This window comes from Melanostigma gelatinosum, assembly GCF_949748355.1.
Source record: "Melanostigma gelatinosum genome assembly, chromosome: 12".
NCBI lineage: Eukaryota > Metazoa > Chordata > Actinopteri > Perciformes > Zoarcidae > Melanostigma > Melanostigma gelatinosum.
In genome coordinates, this window is record NC_136645.1 from 25,777,103 (window position 1) to 25,797,462 (window position 20,360).

The window sequence follows — 20,360 nt, forward strand, 5'->3', positions numbered from 1 at the left end:
CAAACACGCTCCTTTAGTTCCCAACAACAGTTAATTCCCATTTACAAAATAAATAGTTGTTTTGTTTTTGTGTTACCCCTACTTGTCAAAATGTTCCAATGTTTTTTCACCATTGCAGTCAACCGCTCGAGTTTTTTGTTGACACTGTCAGCTTACTGTACTATACAAGCATGTCAGTTTCGTCGAGCTGAATGCTGTTGAGTCCATGTCGATGTGTCTTTGGACAAGACCCTTAACCCCAAATTGCTTCTGAAGGCTGTGCAGTGGGTGTGAAGTGAATGGTTAGTTAGTCCCGATGGGCAGGTGGCACCTTTCATGGTAGCTTTTAGTGGTCAGAAGACTAGAAAGGCGTTATAAAAGTACAATTACCAATTTATCATCATGCATGTGATTCCTCAAATAATGGCATGTGCAAATCGTACTTCATATTTTGTGCCAAACACGTACAATTTGATTGAAGGAATGGGCAATTCAAATATTTTGTGAACAGCAAAGTAATTGTGAAGAGATCTGTACTAACTGTTTGTTTTTCAAGATAGGGTCAAAGCGAATGAGAACATCAGTAAAATGATGCCGTCCTTCATGCGCATTATGTGCAAATATGATGCCCTGTCTGGTAGGGATGCAACAATATTCATGGAGTTCCACAATTCCATGAAACTGTAATAAATCATACAAGGTTTTCCATGTGGAAAAAAGAGACAAAAGCAGGAAGAATGAAAAGAAGAGAAATGCATTACAAAAACAATGGGTAGGTTGCTTGATTATGAAAATAATCTAGCTGTAATCACAAATATTTTTCTATAGCTGGCTCCGTCACTTGGTTTGATTTCCTCTAACTATTACCAGTTAGGGCTCTGAAAGCGTCTTCGTACTCTGAGCTGGTAGAGGGAGTGTTACAGCTGAAGTTGTTTACACATTAGCAAATGTGTTACAATATTGGTAGAGTTTTTCCCGATTAAACAGACTCATACTTTTCACACTGTATTTGGAGCGTTGACATATTTCTGTTAATGTAGCTTATGCCAAATATCATGAACTAAATGAAATGACAGGAATAGTATATTAGAAATGATCAATGCCAATTCAATAAAACAATTTGTCAATTAAATGACTCACCATTTCAGCACTGCATTGGATCAAAGTTACAAAATGAACAGCAGTATTTATTTCAGCCATTGTAATTGACAGTATAGAGAATTGTCTTAAAACTAACCCTTTTGTTTTAAGTCCTTAACAATCTGTCTGTCCGTCTATCTGTCTGAATGATTAGATCACAATGTGGGATCTAGCCAGTGGGAAGCTCCTGAGAACAATCACTGATGCCCACCCTCCAGGGACAGCTATACTGCATGTGAAGGTACACCCACACACACACACATACATATATATATATATATATATATATATATATATATATATACATACACACACACACACACACACACACACACACACACACACACACACTATCATCCATTCAACCACCTCTCTTTAGGGAAGCATGGCTGTATGGTGCAGTGCCTACAGTCTTTCCCCATACACAAACAAAACAATGAGCCAAATGTCCAAATGTGCTTGTCACACACACTCAGAAATTGGTCTTACATGAGTTGGATCCCTGATACTCTTAATTCCTCGTTTTTGTGTCTTTAGTTCACAGATGACCCAACTCTTGCAGTGTGCAATGACAGTGGAGGATCAGTTTTCGAGCTGGCTTTCAGGTAAATGACTTTCAAGGTACTATGTATAACAATTTACATGTATTAATCCTTTTGTGTTGCCAATGTGGGATACTGGGATTGTAACACAACTTAATAACTAAGGACTTCCATAACTTTCTTGGTTGCCTGCAACAGCCTGTGAACTGATTTCTGTTAGTTATTTGCTGTAGTCTGACTCATTGACTGTTACTGAGGCAAGGCAAGGCAAGTTTATTTGTATAGCACATTTCAACAACAAGGTAATTCAAAGTGCTTCACATGAAACCATTAAAAGCATAAAGGCAAAAGTAAAGGAGATTTAAAACATACATTGAAACAATAATCGATGTCTCCCTGAGACATTACGCTGCACGCAATCAACCATACACTGCCGCAATTCTGCAATTACTCGCACACAAACCACGTCTGGAAAAGATCTCTGCCAATCTGCGTTTTATAGTGTACGCCTTGCACGAACTCGGTCCCGGAGGAAATGGCGATATATTGTGCAGTCCTTTTAAAAGCATCAAAACATAAGGCAAAAGAAAGGAGATTTAACAGCAATTAAGAACAGTGTAAGAAATAAAATGCAGTAGTAAAATGCAGAAATGCAGGAAATTTATGAATATATTAATTGAATGTGGTTCAATTAAAGGCAGCAGCAAACAGAAAAGTCTTCAATCTTGATTTAAATGAGCTGAGGGTCTCAGCAGACCTGCAGCTTTCTGGGACTTTGTTCCAGATATGTGGAGCAGAAAAACTGAACGCTGCTTCTCCATGTTTAGTTCTGACTCTGGGAACAGAAAGTAGACCGGTCCCAGACGACCTAAGGGGTCGGGATGGTTCATAAGGTAGCAGCAGATCAGAGATGTATTTTGGCCCTAAACCATTCAGTGCTTTGTAAACCAACAGCAGGATTTTAAAGTCAATTCTTTGTTGGACAGGAAGCCAGTGCAAAGACATCAGAACTGGGGTGATGTGATCCACCCTCCTGGTCTTAGTGAGGACTCGAGCTGCAGCGTTCTGAATCAGCTGCAGCTTTCTGACAGACTTTTTACAGAGACCTGTAAACACACCATTACAGTAGTCCAGTCTGCTGAAGATAAATGCGTGGACAAGTTTTTCCAAATCCTGTTGAGACATAAGTCCTCTAATCCTTGATATATTTTTCAGGTGATAGTAGGCTGATTTTGTAATTGTCTTGATATGGCTGTTCAGGTTGAGGTCTGAATCCATAACTACACCTAGATTTCTGGCTTGGTTTGTGAGTTTTAACATCAGTGATTGAAGCTGAGCGGTGATTTTCAATTGTTTGTCATTGGTACCAAAAACAATTACTTCTGTTTTATCTTTGTTTAATTGAAGAAAATTCTGGCACATCCAGTTGTTGATTTGTTCAATGCAGTTACCCAGCCCTTGTATGGGATTATAGTCCCCTGGTGACATAGTTATGTAGATTTGTGTGTCGTCTGCATAATTATGATAACACACTTTGTTGTTTTCCATAATCTGAGCTAGTGGAAGCATGTAGATGTTGAACAGAAGAGGCCCCAGTATTGAACCTTGGGGAACACCACATGTCATTTTAGTCAGCTCTGATGTGTAATCAGCTACAGACACAAAGTATTCTCGGTCCTTCAAGTAGGATTCAAACCAGTTAAGTGCTGTGCCAGAGAGTCCCACCCAGATGTTTAGTCTTTCTAGGAGTATGGCATGGTCGACCGTGTCGAATGCAGCACTGAGATCCAGTAACACTAAGACTGAACTTCTGCCATTGTCTATGTTTAAGTGGATGTCGTTGAAAACCTTAACAAGAGCAGTTTCAGTGCTGCGGTGCTGTCGAAAGCCTGACTGAAAAACATCAAAGCAGTTATTTACGGCCAAGAAGTTGGTCAGCTGTTGGAAAACTGCTTTTTCAATTATTTTACTTAAAAATGGGAGGTTTGATATTGGCCTATAATTTTTCATCGTTGCGGAGTCTAAACTAGCCTTCTTTAGGAGCGGTTTAATAACTGCAGTTTTTAGGGCTTGTGGGAAGACACCTGAGAGAAGGGATGTGTTTACAATTTGTAAGAGATCAGTGGTCATGCAGTTTGAAATATTTTTGAAAAAGTGTGTTGGTAGAATATCCAAGCAGCAGGAGGATGACTTCAGATGTAGTATAATGTCTTCTAGGCTTCTTCGGTCCATTGAATGAAATTGTGTCATGATATTTGAATGGATGTTATTCAGAGATCGGGACAACACATATCCTGTGGTTGGTGTGGAGGCACTGACTGCTTGTCTAATTTTCTGAATTTTGTCAGTAAAAAAGGAGGCAAATTGATTGCATGCCCAGGTGGATTGGAGCTCAGCAGCTACCGACACTGGAGGGTTTGTTAGCCTGTCGACGGTAGCAAATATGGCGCGTGTATTGTTCTTGTTTTTGGTTATGATGTCATTGAAGAATGACTGCCTTGCATTTCTAAGTTCCAAATTATAATTGCGAAGTCTCTCTTTATAGATGTCACAGTGAACCTGGAGATTAGTTTTTCGCCACCTGTGCTCAGCTTTCCGACACTCTCGTTTCTCTATTTTGACCAGCATAGCATTTCTCCAAGGAGGTCTTTGCTTACCCGAGACAACCTTCACTTTAGTGGGTGCAATGGCATCAATAATATTTTAAACTTTAAAATTGAAGCCATCTACAAGCTCATTGACTGAGAGGCAAGAGAGGGCTGGTGTGGAGGAGAACTTCTGAATAAATAGTTCACTGGTGTTTTCAGAGATGTAACGCTTTGTCACAACCTTGGTTTGGACATTTGTGTGCAAGGAGATTGCACTCTCAAAGAAAACACAGAAATGATCAGAGAGTGCAACATCAGTCACAGCAACCTTGGAAATGTTTACACCTTTGGTGATGATTAGGTCCAGAGTGTACCCCCTGTTGTGGGTGGGTCCTGTCACATGCTGAGTCAGATCATAGTTATCAAGGACACCACATAGTTCTATGGACTCTGTCCTGGGGATTATCAACATGGATATTAAAGTCACCAACAATAACAACACAGTCAAAATCAATACAGATTACAGACAGCAGTTCAGTAAACTCATCAAAAAAGGTTGCACAGCATTTAGGCGGTCTGTAAATGTTTAGGAATAAAGCTTGAGTGGAATTCAGAGCCACATATTCAAAAGAACTAAAATGACCAAAGGACATCTGCTTGCATTGAAGAGAATCATTAAATAAAACAGCAACTCCACCTCCTTTCTTAAGCGCTCTTGTTTTACTCATGAAACTGAAGTTGGGAGGTGTTGATTCAATAAGAACAGCTGCACTGTTATCTTGATTTAACCAAGTTTCAGTTAAAAACAAAATGTCCAGTTTGTGCCTAACAATAAAATCATTGATTAAAAATGTTTTTCCTGACAGAGACCTGACATTTAACAAAGCTAAGTTTAATGTGGTTAAAACTTTCTTTGCCCAATTTATTTGGACAGGCTGACGAGGAATGTATGCTAAGCTTGATAAGTTAGCATGTTTACTATTGTTTCTTCGCAGCCTCACCTTTCTTTTTCTATAAACTTGCAGGACAGGAATTGAAACGGCTAGCTGCATACAGGGCCCCGACTTTTCCTGGAGAGAGTCATTGGTGTCATTAGCCTTGTAGCCTGGACCCAGAAGATATCAATTATTTCCTTTGTCAGGTAGGGGAGACAGAGGATGGTTGTGGAACCGTCGAGGAGTGTGTTTGGTTCCAACAATGACCAGCTCTTTCATGCGGTCAGTGAACTCCAGGTGGGGGGAGGATGGGGAGAGTGTGAGAGAGGAAAGGGCTAGGAAGGGTGGGGAAAGTGGGAGATCGGAGGCGGTCCCTGATGATGAGGTTGGAGACTCCTCCTTTTGGCTGTCGTTAGGCGGGGCATCCTTCCTGTAAGGTCTCCATGGCGATGCTGTGTGGTTATCTCATGTTTAGACTCCTCTTGTGTCTTGTCCTTGGCAGTAGGGACAGACGGGTGACGCAGGGAGAAAAATAGGTTAGAGGTAAACAGTTTTACCCCTGACTTGTTCAGGCAAACTCCATGCGCTGTAAAAAGATGTCTACGCTCCCAGAAAAGGTAGAAATTGTTGATAAAATGCACTGAATGGTCAGTACATGCAGTTGACAGCCATTTGTTCAGTGCAAACAGCCTGCTGAATCCTTCATCTCCTCCTCTGACTGGTGGAAGAGGGCCACTGATAAACACCTCAGCCTTGACAGAGCTGACTGTGTTTAACAGATCAATAAAGTCTCGCTTCAGAACTTCAGACTGTTGTTTCACAATATCACAGCTTCCTGTATGCACGATGATGTTTTTCGCTGTGGGATAGTCAGCCACGATGTCCAGGATTTTGTCTCTCATGTCAGAGACCATATCTTTCGGAAAGCAGAGTATTTTGGTGTTCTTGCTGCACAGTTTTCTGACATCTTTTACAGCATAGTCACCAACAATCAGAGTCTCAGGCCCAGTCATTAGCTTTGCCTGCGGCCTTTTACTCTCACGCCTTTTACTGAGGTCCAAAGCTTGCCCCCATGATAGTGTGGATTTCCCTGATCTAAATATGTGCACTTTAAGATGTAAGGAGAGCAGAAATTGGATAACAATATTTTTAAAACCATGTCAATGGCTCAAGCAGTCATACATGAGAATGTTAAACGGTTAAATGTTGCACTGAAAGATCCAAACTACAATCTGAAAATATAGGAGAGGCTATGTTTGACCTATGTGTTCAGGTAAAAGCAAATCCACACCACTGTTGTCTCTCACCCTCTGTATTCACTGCCTGTCCCTTTCTCTGTGAATCCTCACTTGTCTCTGTTTTGCCAATGTGTATTAGTAACAATTCACAAAACATTATACTCACCTTTCTTGATATCATCTTTTGTTTGAGTTTGCAAAGTTTGACACACACACAAGCCAGTTTGGATTTGAATTATAGAGATGTGTCTCAAACAGCACACAAACATAATGATAATGATATGGTTTTACAATAATACTATAATTATGCTATTAATTGTGTTGTTAAATTGAGCCCATAGAGTCAGCTGTATAAACCAAACAATATATATGTTCTGTTGAACAGCATAATGCTACTCCTGTTCTGGGTTCAGTGGGCAGTAACTGCTCCTCATCTCCATCACCTTCTCTACTTTTGCTCTCAGTCTCCTCATCTTGTCCCATATCTCTTCCCTTCCCAAAGCTGAGCTTTGTTTTTTCATTTTTCTCTTGTCCAGTGAAGAACGTAAACACACAGTCAATTGATATCTAAATGCAATAGTCACCGGCCTCAAATGGGATAAATTTGCAATATAAATATGAGTGTGTAAGTGAAACTAACTTGCCGGCATCGTGATGGATGGCCACTGTTTGACAATAGCTCCTATCTGGTCGCACTACTTCAGATGATTTGTGTATCATGGGATAAATGGCATTGAACTACAAGCAGTTCAGAGCATTAACATAGCATCAAACAACTATTAGCTATGTAATGATATCGTGTAATAATGTCTACCTGAGCAGAGAATGAAGTCGCTCTCCATCTGTGTGTTTTGTAATCCAAGTTCCTCCATGCTTTGTTGACATTGTCTGTCCCACTTGTCAGACATGTGTGTTTTTAGTGCATGTTCGTGCATGTTAGCGTGCTCCACTGGTTAGCTCACGATTGCTGCTCTGCACTGCTCTCATACGGCGGTTACAGCTGATAACGCCGTCCTGATCGACAGCGTCGCCACGGAAGCGTAGCACCCACGTCCCGGTTCCCCCTCTTAGCGCTGTCAGCACATTCGGCATGGTTAGAATAGAATAGAATAGAATTTATACTATCTTTATCCCGTTAAGGGGGAAATTTTTCTCTGCATTTGACCCATCCCTGTATATAGGGAGCAGTGGGCTGCCAATGACAGGCGCCCGGGGAGTTTGTACTGTTAACGCTGTTAGCAGCGTTAGCTACGAGCTGTCAGCTCAGGCGTCGCCATGTTGAGAACCGTTGAGAGGCAATCAATGCTCCCAATCTCATATCTTGTACCTTTAATGGTATCTAAGCTAAGATGAAACATACGATTTTAAGAGAAGAAGTTTTTTTTCTCTCTTCGCATTAAAATGTGTCTTGCATCACATGTTGATTATCCAAACAATCAACAGAATGACATAAATGCATAACAGGACACAACACAGCAGCTTCTGAGAAGATCACACACGTTCCCTGTCTCTCAAACACACACACACACACACACACACACACACACGTCCAAAAATGTCACATGTTTCCGAGCAGACTGCAAAAAGAGCTTGGCCCTTGTGGGAGGACCATGTACACAGTCCCGTGCACAGATCATGATTGCAGTCCATTTCCGACTCTTTACTCTCAGGAGGGTGATGGGGATGCGGTCCTGTGACTCTCGATGTCTCTTCAGTGGTTCTAAAGGGGAGGTCTGCTGTATTGAACCGCTGCGTGCTCCTCCAGACTTCAGAGACCATCCCATCACACACTACTCTCTGCTGGCTATGGCCTCTCTCACTAAGGTATGCAAACACAAGCAGTAATTACTACTTTTAAAAATAAAATCTTGCACTAGTTAAATTTGGGGGACCACCTCAGTTGAGGAGATTATTAAATACAAAATGAAAGAACCTTAAACATTCTGATAATACATTGACCTTTAGTTTCTGCTCTGAAGAAATATTCACTGACAACAACTTTGGCAATAAATGTAAATTACATTTATAATGTAATACATTAGATAATAAATGGCATATAACTGAATATCAGAATCCAATGAATGAAATGAGAGAGGTTCATTTTTATCATGTTTGTAAGAACAAATAGAATAGACAAAGTTGACATATTGACATGTAAGGTGTGTCGATTGAGTCATGACATCAACTCATATATTGAGTAACATGCATGCTGTAAAAGTTGCCGGTAGATGCCTTTAGACTTTGAGTGGCACAGTGAATTTATTAGTTTTTTCTCAGTCTATAGCTAGCTAACTGCTAGAATGAAATCATTCAAGACGTGGAGATGCATTCTAATGCCAGGTGTGAACTGACATACTGTCCACTTTGTATCGGATCACACGTGAACGGGGCCTGTGAGTCACTTACCCCATGTCTTTTATTAGGAGGCAAGTGTCTAAACAAGCAGGGGTGTGCCGCTACATAATCCTCACATCCACCATCATCTGCCTATCCACTCAAGTGTGTGTAAAGTCTGCGATGTTTCTGCCTTTTGATTTTCCATCACCAGATTCTGGTCATTGGACTAAAGCCTTCGCTGAAAGTCTGGATGACTTTTCCCTACAGCAAGGTCTGTATATTTGTCTGCATGTTGATCTTGTTAATGTGTGCATGTTGGCCCAGATTCATTGATACAATGTCATATTTAGATACCTTTACACACCAGGGGCGAGACAAATAAATGACACAGAATTGCAAAATATCTGCCTGTGAATATTTTGCATAAAGAGTATTTTGAGATACCAGCAGCAATGTGAATTTGCAACAGTTGTAGCAGTTTTTCAATAAAAGGTTGGGATGGATTTTACAGAAATAGTAAATTGAACTACCAATGAATCACACGAAAAAATAAACGCTCAATTCTATCTTAACACCTTTTTCCGTCCTGAGGTTATCAGTTAGCGTAAATTATTGAATGCACAGTAAGTAAGGGCCGTGGATTAAAAGATTCATCTCACCATTGAATTCCTTAAGATTTGTAAGTTTGTGAATTTGAGGAAATAATCAAGACCATTTCAAAAACAATTGACATAAATAGACATTGGAAGTTGAAAGTGCTTGAATTTATATATTTTGTGCAGGAATGGAAATTGAAGTTGTTTTGGTATTTTCTTACTGTCTGATATCACTGGAACACAGCACAATTAAGAAGTGTTCACACATTCAAGCGTCTTTCTTATTTCAATTACTTTCTGTGAGCTTCTGTGAAACCTGCTAGTTCTCATTATGAATATTTTCAGTGTTGTAGCAGTAATTAACCATGATTTGTGTCTCAAACTATTTTTTTAAAGAATATTTTCCTGATTGGACAGTTTGGCAGATAAGAAGTCGACAGGAAACGAGGAGGAGAGAGGGGTGTACAACATGCAACAAGGGTTGCTGGCTGTAATTAATAATAATTAGTCCCGCAGTCGGGTATTCTCTGCACCCATCCCTAGTATACAGGGAGCAGTGGGCTGCTGAGAAAAGCCCGGGGAGCAGTTAGGGGTTCAGTGTCTTGCTCAGGGACATTTCGCCACAGGACACGTGGTAGCCAAGGATCGAACCGCCCACCTTGCGGTTAGTGGACGACCCTCTCTCCCCCATGCGCCACGATCACCTACCTTGCGGTTAAGTGCCATTTGATGTAACTTCTCAGCCACCAAGGGCTCTGAGTTTCACCACAACAATGGTCTCTTCTTCTGCAGTTTTGTCCTCCACCATGAAACCTTTAATAGACCTTTTTCACTAAAGACATCATGTCACAGTAGGAAAAGCACAGGTGTAAATGCTAAAATGAATGATGGGTAAAAATCTATGTGTCTCGCACAGTGTAAAATATTCAGCCTTATTTACAATGAGCATTTGGAACATTAATTTATAACACTAATTTAGAAATAATCACTGATGTGATGTGATGCGTTGTCTCTCACCAGTCTGATCCGGCCAGTGTTCCTCAGCTGGCCTGGCAGTTTGTTCCTGTTCAGAAGATGGTCAACCCGATCCTGGCTTTTTGTAAAGGAGATACAGTCCACTTCCTCCTGGTATCTGCTCAACTTCCTGTTAACTTCAAAGTAGCAAAATACACAATATACACAAAAGAAGTTTAGCTTTTTATTAGAAATGTTTCTGTAAATTAGGGGCGATCTTTTACTTCTACTACTCAACACACCTGCTTTTATATTTAAGATCCTAAAACCATAGACAGTTTGTCTATTAGAATAAGACGACAGTTGCATTATATTAGTGGTACAATACAAATATGCAGCATCTGCATGTTTTCATGGACAAAAGCCTGTTAGCTTGTCAGGGAGAGAGATGTGCTCAGATTAACTAAACATTAACTTGTACTAACTGACTTGAAGGCCCAAATAAGAGACTGATAGGTCTGTTTGTAAGATTTGAGTAGAATATGTAATGTAATGTTTCCCAGATGTCTACACCCTAAACTGCTTCAACAGTGTTTTCTAAGAGTAATAGTCTGTTTTTAGTGATAGGTTTTTCGTGTTTGAATGTTCTCCACTGTGCTATGGTTGTTTGTTCAGGTGAAGAAGGAGGAGACGGGGACCATCCATGTCATCAAACAGAAACAACTCCACCTAAGCTGTGACATCATTAGCCTAAGTGTAAGTACCTAACTTCAAGTCCAACAATCGAGTAGAGTTTTCAGATTTCTTTTTTTTCCACCTTGATGCCTGGATAAAGGCATTAAGGCACATCAATAAAGGCAAATATGTTTATTTACTGTAAGTAAATGACTTGTTCTCCTCCTGTCTCCATGTCTCTGCAGTGGATCAACAGTCGTACACTGGTCCTAGTAGACAGCCATGAAAAGCTGCAGGTCGTGGACCGGCCCAGTCAGGAAGTTTTGGAGACTCTGGACTTGGAGCAGGTGCAACTGGTCTATAACAGCCGACATTTCAAATCGCTGGCGACTGGAGGGAATGTCTCCCAGGCTTTGGTGAGGGGTTAGATGGTGGGCAACAGGATCAGAGGTCCAACTTCACATTTATCGGGTCAGGGTCAGAGGTCAATTTACAATGAAGGTTCTATAACAGTCTTCATTTTATAACGATAGTGTTAATGAATTGGATTTGAAAGGTAAGAAGTAATTGATCATGAATAAAGTTCAAAATAGGTATGTACCGATAGCACTTTTTTCACATCAAGTACCAACATTTGGGTACTTGCCACTACAACGTAGTGATATCAGTACTTAATAGTACCATTACAGTTCTAACAATAAACAGAACATGTTTTATTTTTCTTAGACATTCCTCACTTTCTGACTGTAACAAATATAATGTACAACATGAAGCTGTTGTTGGCATTGTAACATTAGACAAATAAAAAAAAATCTACACACTGCTACACTCCCAATTGTAACTTTACTGCTGACTTCATACTCATTGTCTCACACACCCTCTCTCTCTCGACCAGGCACTTGCTAACGTAGCGCCAGGCTTGCAATACACTGGTGGAAACCATGACAGAGTGACAGGCAGACAACCTCACAGCTGAACTGATTGATGTGATGGAGAGTTACTGGGGACTTACTGCCCAATGTGGTGCCTGCACATACACTGCAGCTGGCGTCATGTTGCCGTAGTGGTACTGGTTGCAGTTGTATCGGAGTAGTTTTATGAGTACGAGCACATGAGCACAGTATCGGAATAAAAGTTCTGACTACGTTGCCGTTTTTATACACTCTTAGAAACAAAGGTGCTAACTAGAACCATATCGGGTTCTTTGGCTTGTTTATTACAAAGTCTCAAATGGGTTCCAGGTGGAACCCATTCAGAGGGTTCTAACAGGAACCCAACATAAAGACTTATACCTAGAACCATCTGTGAAAGCTTCCACCCAAAACCCCTTATGAGAGGACCTACAGACAACATTTCTGTGGTGTAATGATTCCAACCAGTACTTTTTCTTTTAAAAAAATGAAAAGGATTTGTAATAAAATCCCGTTGTCTTACAAAGAACCCTTGAACCCCCCCCCCCCCTTTCTTCAAAAAAGGGTTCTTCATTTGTAAATGATTCTGGGCAGAACCTGAGCCTCAAGGTGAAATCCATCCATATCTGTTCTCAAGTTTGATGGTCTAAGAGAAATTGAAATAAGAGTAACCCTAACCCTGAAGGCACAAGGCTCTGTAGAACCTTTTTCACATATGCAGTAGTACCCTCCAAAAGCTGAAAACAGACTTGTGCAAAATTCTCCTCTCAGTCGACTCTCAAATTAGCAACAAAGTCGGGATCCATCCATTTCTCTCTTCATAGGATACTGACATTTTGATGTTCTGGTCTTCTGGACTGCATTTCTGTGTGTGTCTAACAGTGTGTCTGTTTTTTAGGCTTTGGTTGGAGAAAAGGCCTGCTACCAGTCAGTCTCGAGCTACGCAGGACAGATTGTCTATTTGGGTACCAAGGTACTGTGTTGTATGTGTGTAACAGCTATGGCTTGTTGTAAATAGTAAAAAGACACCATTCTAACATCTTAGCCAGAGTCTGACAAGATCCTGCCTTAGCTCAAAGTCTCAAAGCAAATCAACAGCAAAACATGCACAAAAATCACGACATAGACCAAATAACAACAAAAAACAACTCTGGTAGTATGATAAAGTATACAAAATACAAGTAATTATGATAACAATAACAAAAATAACAGACTGATGTCTCAGAGAAGGGAGGTGAGACATACAGTGCATGGTTCCTAAACAAATAGGCATGTGTCTGCCTAGTCAGCCCTCAAATATTAATCTTTTCTTTGATGAAAGTTGTTCATTAAATCACACATCAAACATCTGGCTAAGTGGAGAAGGACATGAGTTTTGTGTTGTTTGTTAAAAGGTAGCAATAAATGTACAAGCGCTAATCACTGAGCCAAATGCTGTAGTGAGAGAATGAATGATCGATTCAGAGATAGAAAACCGAGCAAAGCCAAATATATGTAGTATTATGGCTGGTTCTTGCTTGCATTTGTCACAGACTGTCAATATCTGGTTTAATCGAAGTAATTGTAACTTGACTTGACTCTAATATATGCAGTACCATCACTTTCAGAATTCCACCGACTAAATCAAAATGATGAAACGGGGCAGTAGTAAATAAGGGCCTATCTGGGCCATACAATGTCATTCACAGTATACATTTGTATCCAGCATTCATCCATGAAATATGTTACTGTTAGAAAAATAATCACAAGAACATTTGAGGTGAACAAGCAAGTAATCGATCGAGTTAGGGAGACTATTCCAATCTGATGGTGCTTTGAACTTAAACGCCCGTCTCCCAATGTCTTTAAAGATTCTTGGCACAATGGAAAAAGGGGTGTTGAGTGTGAGTGTGTTGATCGAAATGGAACTAAAAGCTGTTTTAAGTATAAAGGACAAGTTAAGTAAATACATTTGAAAACAAAGAACAACCAGTGAAAAAAGAGTGAAAGTGGTAACAAGTTAAGTGGATCATACATGAAACCATGATGAATGCGATGAAGCCTTAAAACAAATCAAAAAATATCATTAGAAGCTACATTTTAAGAATGACGATGTGTTTCAGATGTGTTCATTAATACAGAGAGAGGAAAGTTAAGGCCCTGAAATAGATCCGTGGGGTTCACCCTTCTCATGTAGTAAATCATTATATGATAACAGTCCAGCACTGATGACGACTATGAAGACACAAGTTAAACCACAATACTGCATAAAGTTTATCAAAAGGATATAATGGTTATATCATCAAAGGTTTTAAATCACCTGTGAATTGAACTATGTCTCAGAATGAGAATATATCAGAATTTTACAAAGGCACTCCTAGTAGTAGTAATCGAAAAATGTAGTCATTTGATACCAATTATAACTTATGACAAGTTTTTAGAATTGAAATTAAAACATTTCCACTTAATTAATAATGTAAAAAACAATAATGCTCTCACTTATTACACTAGATGCAAAAAGCATTTATATAGCATTTGATAAAGTCTACTTAGAAATATGTCATGTTTTTGTCACGCATGATAAGATTGTGTGTTCAAATAAAAAGTGTCTTGTTTGAGTCTGCAGTTGGGTTTTCATAATCGTCCGTAAAATGCGATATTCTCTTGTCTTGCAGTCCGCTCACATTATGGCTCTAAGAAATTGGAGAGAGGTATGTATGAGTCTGTAACTGTCTTTAAATAATGTAACTTTCAATTACATATTACAATTGGGGGTGACAAATATTCATATTTCCTATACACCCCGTCACCTGCAGCGATTTCATGTTGCAAATAACTCACCACTGCAGTAACATTGGCAGAAACTGGCACATACTTATTAACTGGATAACATTTGGTTTACATCAGTAGACCAACAACTGCTTGCTTTGCACTTGATCCATGTCTGTCTTTGTCTCTGTCCGTGTGTCCAGCGTATAGACTGCCTGCTGAAGCAGGAGCATTTCGTTGAGGCTCTCTCTCTGGCCTGGTCCTTCCATGAGGGAACTGCTAAAGCTGTGGTTGGTGGGTATAACGCATGTCACACATCCAGCAGCCTGTATATCAGTTTGTTCATCACTGCTGCTTCCTCTTCTATTTACTGATGAGTTTGTGGTCCTTTGGTCAAGGAATGTGGTAAAAGGATTTGTTCTGAATTATGCACCATGCAGATTTTTATACAACTCACCCGTTTAAATAATATTAAGGCTTGAAGTTATGCATGGTTAAGAGCTTGGTTGCTCTGAGTGATAGGTGGGTGCCGTATTGTCGCTTGCTGCTAAATGTCCTCTCTGCTGCGTCACCCGGGCCGCCTCAGCTCCTTGACGTTTGCCCATTTTTCTAATTAGCCAAAAGTAAGGCTCTGTCATCACTGCCAAGATGGCGACGGCTGGAGCCACATACTTTGAGCTGCACAACGGCTCCTCAGAAATCTCAGGGTGACGTAACAGAGATTTTGTCGATATTTTATAGGGTCCAGTTATCGGCGGTTTGATTGGTTACTTCATTATTTTTTTGAGTTTCTTATCTAGAAGTCACTGCAGGGTTCGTATGGTCATGGAAAACCTGGAGAAGTCATGGAATTTTAAAATGGTTATTTCCAGGCCTGGAAAAGTCATGGAAAAAAATAAAATCCCAAAAGTTTTGGAAAAGTCATGGAAATTTGTTATATTCATATTTTCATGTCGTTCATTTGCGCTGAGTTGCCAGCCAGCGCTTCTCAAATTGGAGTGAGACGAGGAGAAAATGTGATGTTCTGATCTTCGCAATAGAACATCGTTGACTTGTCGCGTCTTGGCCAATCAGCATTCAGATGTCTCCAGCATCTTTCCCTCCGTTAAAGTTTAAGTTCCGTTATGTCCGTTACCGTTCAGACTTGCTGGGTTAAGTTAACGTCCACTGCATGCCCAACTTTGTCAACTGTTGACGTTCGTCATGATCGCGATTTAGAAGGAAAAAACGTAACGTAATGAAACATGCAGCCCCCCCCGTGTTCCGGTTCAGTTCACGCGGTCACTCGTTAACGTTAAACCGGAACACCGGCGCATCTGGTTGCAGGTTGTTTGGTTTAACTCAAAGTAGAATGAGGATGATTTCGTGGTCAGAATAACTTTCTGCTGCTAAAGGTTGCTAATGCAGAGGTGTGTATAGATCACAGCTATTATTTTACTCTTGATAAACTACCTTAGCCAGAGTAGATTATCATTTTCATTTCAATAATTTAACTGGATTGAATGCATATTAATTGCAAATAGAAGATAGGCCACAATTCCAACAGCTTTGCAGTAACAGTGGAAGTTAATATGAAGCCGTACAGTAACAGGGTTCATTGAAAACCTTGCACTACAAAAGGGAAAGCAACATGTGCACGAGCTGGATGCTACTACCTACTAAAGCTCTTATTGATGTGTCAGTGTTATGAATGCCTGTCAACCAGAGTATATTTATAAATGTTTATTCTTTTAATCAAACTATTGTCTCTCATTCGTTTGTGTCATTTAAGGTATACGGTATGCTTTGGAATTCTCATTGTTAGTTCAAATACTACATTTTCTCACTTTTTCATGTATACACCGAGATTTCACAAAATGTTTGGTCATGGAAATTTGGTTTAAAGTCATGGAAAAGTCATGGAAATCCATTGGTCAAAATGTGTATCAACCCTGTCACTGGGACTGAATACATTCAACACAATGTCAGTACATGTTTCTCATGAATGTCAATGAGTGCACTTCAGCATGCAACATGTATGATTTATGAATATAGAGTGATGAAAGTAAAAATCAGTTGTTCTGATATGAGAATAATGTGTGACGTGCGTTTATTCCAGGCCTGTTTGGAGATCCATTGAAAAGGAAGGGAGTTGTAGGTGACAAGGTAAGAATAGAAAACCGCTGCTTGCTGTATTGAAGCTGTGGTGGACATTGAACTCCAACATTGAACGTGTAACACTTCCTGTGTGTGCAGATGGTAGAGATCCTTTTCCAGTTTGCAGAGCATGCTTTGAAGAAGTGTCCAGATCAAGGCAAAATCCAAGTGATGGAGCAGCATTTCCATGTAAGCTAACATGCCTTAAAGAACACACCTTACATTGTCCAGTCTGCCACAGAGTCAGCACAGTCACAGAATAACAGCTGAACCAATATACAGTGTCGGCATTAGCTTACATTTAAACATCATGGGTGACAATGCTTTAAACAATCCAGCTTTGTTGTTGAATATATCAACATTGTGGGAAATATACTTTTTTTTTTCTTTCATGAATTAACACTTTGTATCTCATTAGTGTCACCTTTATACAAACTGAAATCATGTGCTATCGATTTATTGTAGCGATCAGTGGCTGAAATACTTCCTACAAGTTTTGTTCACCCCTATAGAAACTCATTATGTAATAACTGCAGATAATGTAATAGCCTTTCATTAAGCATGTTATTACATTTAATGTAGGTTGCGAGAGTTTGGTGGCAACTTTTTGATAACAAATGTGTAATTTTGACATGTTGTAATAAACAACTTATATATCGTGCTTTAAGGTCCAGTCTGTATTTGATATATTGTACGATTTCATGCTAACATCAGGAACATTTGATACAAATTCTGTTGTGCCCCATGTACGCTTTCCATTCAAATACAGTACAACGATTGCAGATTGTTCCTTAATCTGCATTCTAAGGGATCATACCAAACCGCTTGGAAACCAGTGGTTTAATATATAACAATACATTGTAATTTTACAATACTAATTCGTTAGATTACATAAATGTAATGGAGTAAGACAGCGGTTCCCAAACTTTTTAGGCCGCGCACCCCCTTCTACATCCCGACCGGGTTCGCGCACCCCCCCCCCCCTTAATAAAAAAAAAAAAAAAGAAGCAACAGAGCCTTTTAAGCCTTCATAGCCGCATAAGAATCGGACCAATGAGAGAACAGTTTGCTCGCGCGTGGCATTTGTTTACAAGATTTAGTCCGCTGTTAAATGTTGCAGTGTGAACACAAACCGAACAAAGGAGCAACTGCAACAAAGCAAACGAACTGAAGGTGTGAAAACGCCCTGAAACACTGCAACAAAGTTTCAATAACTTTCAGTGACACAAGGCGTCACTTTTAAAGAGCAATACGGATGCGAGCACACACGCACAGGCTCAGAGGCAGATTATCACATTTAATTTACAATTCATGAGCGACTAATGTAGCCAGGATGTCTTCGGACAAAGCATCGATGCGGCGACACAGTGTTGTTGGACACCGGGATCATGCACAACTTTTTTGCTTCTTTCTCTTAGGGCTGGGCGATAAATCGATTTAATCGATTAATTCGAATGTGTGCTTTAAGGCGATGTGTTTTATTGAAAATCGAGAAAATCGCCCCCACCCCTCCCCCCGTTGGGTTCCCGTAGTTGAGTGCGCGCGCATTGTTTACAAACGAAAACAATGGCGGCCAGCAGTGAAGCTCTCGTTCTTAAGAGAGGGAAGAATGTGTCTTCCGTGGTCTGGAAATGGTTCGGGTTCGTGTCATCTGACACAGAACAAACAGCCTCAAACAGAGGCATGCCGCCGAGTGGGAGAAGTGTTGCGCCCTGAGGAGGGAGCAGGACCGCGGGAGCACAAGCGACGCTGTCTTCCTGGCAAAAAATATTTAGAAAAAACATGCACTACTGTTTAATACTGTTGGTTATGTTGTGAATGCACTTGATTTTGTTTACATGCACTTATTTACTGTGCACAATATGTTATGTTGATGTTAGATCAGATGTTGGACTTTTGAAAATGTGAATGTTAAAGGGTCACATACATTTTATTTCATGCTGTGTTTGTATCAGTGTATTCAGTTAGAAAAGCTTACTGTCAAAAGTTACATTTGCACAGTTGTTTACAATGGAAGGCTACTATTTAATGCCATTTAATGTTATCTTTAATTTAATTTTATATTTAAATGATTCAGGCAAACAAAAGAGTGACCAAATACTTTTTGTATACTACAGGCACCTTTCTACAATGTTCAGGTTTTGTTTGCACTTTATTTTTATCAACCTACGAGGGAAAATCATCACAAAATAAAATAAAAAATTGTTTTCAACAGCTTCTGTCATCTGCAAAAATTTGTGGGGGAAAAAATCGATTTAAATCGTGAATCGGATTTTTTGTAAAAAAATCGGAGATTTTATTTTTAGGCCATATCGCCCAGCCCTACTTTCTCTCCAATCATACATTCCACCATCTCTCTGGCAGCTGGCAAGCTCACGTCTTCGGCGATTGTGTGCGGTAGCCCCTTTCTCGCTATTCTGTAACCAGATATGAAGCCCGTAGTGCGTCATTTATAGACCCAACACATGAATGAGACTCCAGTTGTTTTTGGCTGTTTTGTAACTCCTCCAATTTGGATATAAAGAATGTAAGGGGCTTTTGACTTGCACTGGCATGCTTGGTGTTCAGGTGGCGACGTAAATAAGAGCTTCAGACTGTTAGCCAGAACCTCACTGCACACCACGCACTGTGGCTTTGGGGAATCTGCGTTGCCAATCCAAGTGAAGCCCAGACACACATACTTTTCATCATATTTCCTCTTTTTTTCCCAGTCTGCGCCGTCTCATCTTCCTCTGACTCTGGCTCGATTTCTTCTCCCGGTCTCTCCCCAATAACGCACCTCTCCGTTCCCCTCGCCTCCGATTCCTCTCTCTCTCTCTGTCCCTCTCCTCTTTTACGACTGATAGCTTCAGATGTCCCACCTGACAGTTTTTAAATTAAAATTACATTTTCTTTTTATATTTAATATTATTACACCATCAGACCGCCATTACACTTTTCCTCTCGCGCACCCCCTAGAGGCAGCTCGCGCACCCCTGGGAATCCCTGGAGTAAGATATATAACAATGGAAATACTCAGATAAAGTATAACTACGTACCTCAAATTTCAACTGGAGTACTTGGGTGAAGGGGTACTTGAGTTTATCTGACAGGGTTGTGGGGGAACATCAGACAAAGGGTTGGGAAGCACTGCTCAGTATATGTTGACGGCAGAGTGTGTCTTCTTTTCTTTGTTGACATGAATGAACAACATTTGAAGTCTCTCTCTCACACTGTTGCCAAAGCATCAAAATACAAAAGTATATGATTGATAGATGGATCAGCGACTGGAGAAACCAGCAAGAGGCTAGAAAAAAAAACAAATACTGTAATGGTAAAAAAATGTTTTAACCTCCTCATGATACTTTCTGTGAGACATATTGCTGTTTAGAAAGTTCATTTGTATGGGCGTCTGGATGTCTGAACACATTGACCTATTTGGTCTAGGACAAAGGTCACTTTTCTATCTTAGTCGGGACAAACAGCCGATGTGTTCTTTCTCTATATCAGCTGCTTCTGGTTAGACTAAACATTTCTGCCTTAGTCTCCTGTGTTTTATCTGTTCCTCTCTGCCGGCCGGTATAAATATCTTGTTTTGATTC

General features: G+C 40.1%; 1 protein-coding gene across 2 annotated transcripts in view; it reads left to right on the forward strand.

Moving 5' to 3' along the window:
- The window catches only part of vps8 (VPS8 subunit of CORVET complex), a 67,780-nt gene that overhangs the window by 17,429 nt on the left and 29,991 nt on the right, over positions 1-20,360 (forward strand). For both annotated transcript variants that reach the window (XM_079280872.1, XM_079280873.1), the window contains exons 8-19: positions 1,274-1,360; positions 1,657-1,724; positions 8,093-8,246; positions 8,971-9,030; positions 10,376-10,483; positions 10,985-11,065; positions 11,230-11,400; positions 12,794-12,868; positions 14,550-14,585; positions 14,847-14,937; positions 16,742-16,788; positions 16,879-16,968. In XM_079280872.1, the coding sequence (XP_079136998.1) occupies positions 1,274-1,360; positions 1,657-1,724; positions 8,093-8,246; positions 8,971-9,030; positions 10,376-10,483; positions 10,985-11,065; positions 11,230-11,400; positions 12,794-12,868; positions 14,550-14,585; positions 14,847-14,937; positions 16,742-16,788; positions 16,879-16,968 (1,068 nt within the window). The remainder of the gene's footprint in view (positions 1-1,273; positions 1,361-1,656; positions 1,725-8,092; positions 8,247-8,970; positions 9,031-10,375; positions 10,484-10,984; positions 11,066-11,229; positions 11,401-12,793; positions 12,869-14,549; positions 14,586-14,846; positions 14,938-16,741; positions 16,789-16,878; positions 16,969-20,360) is intronic.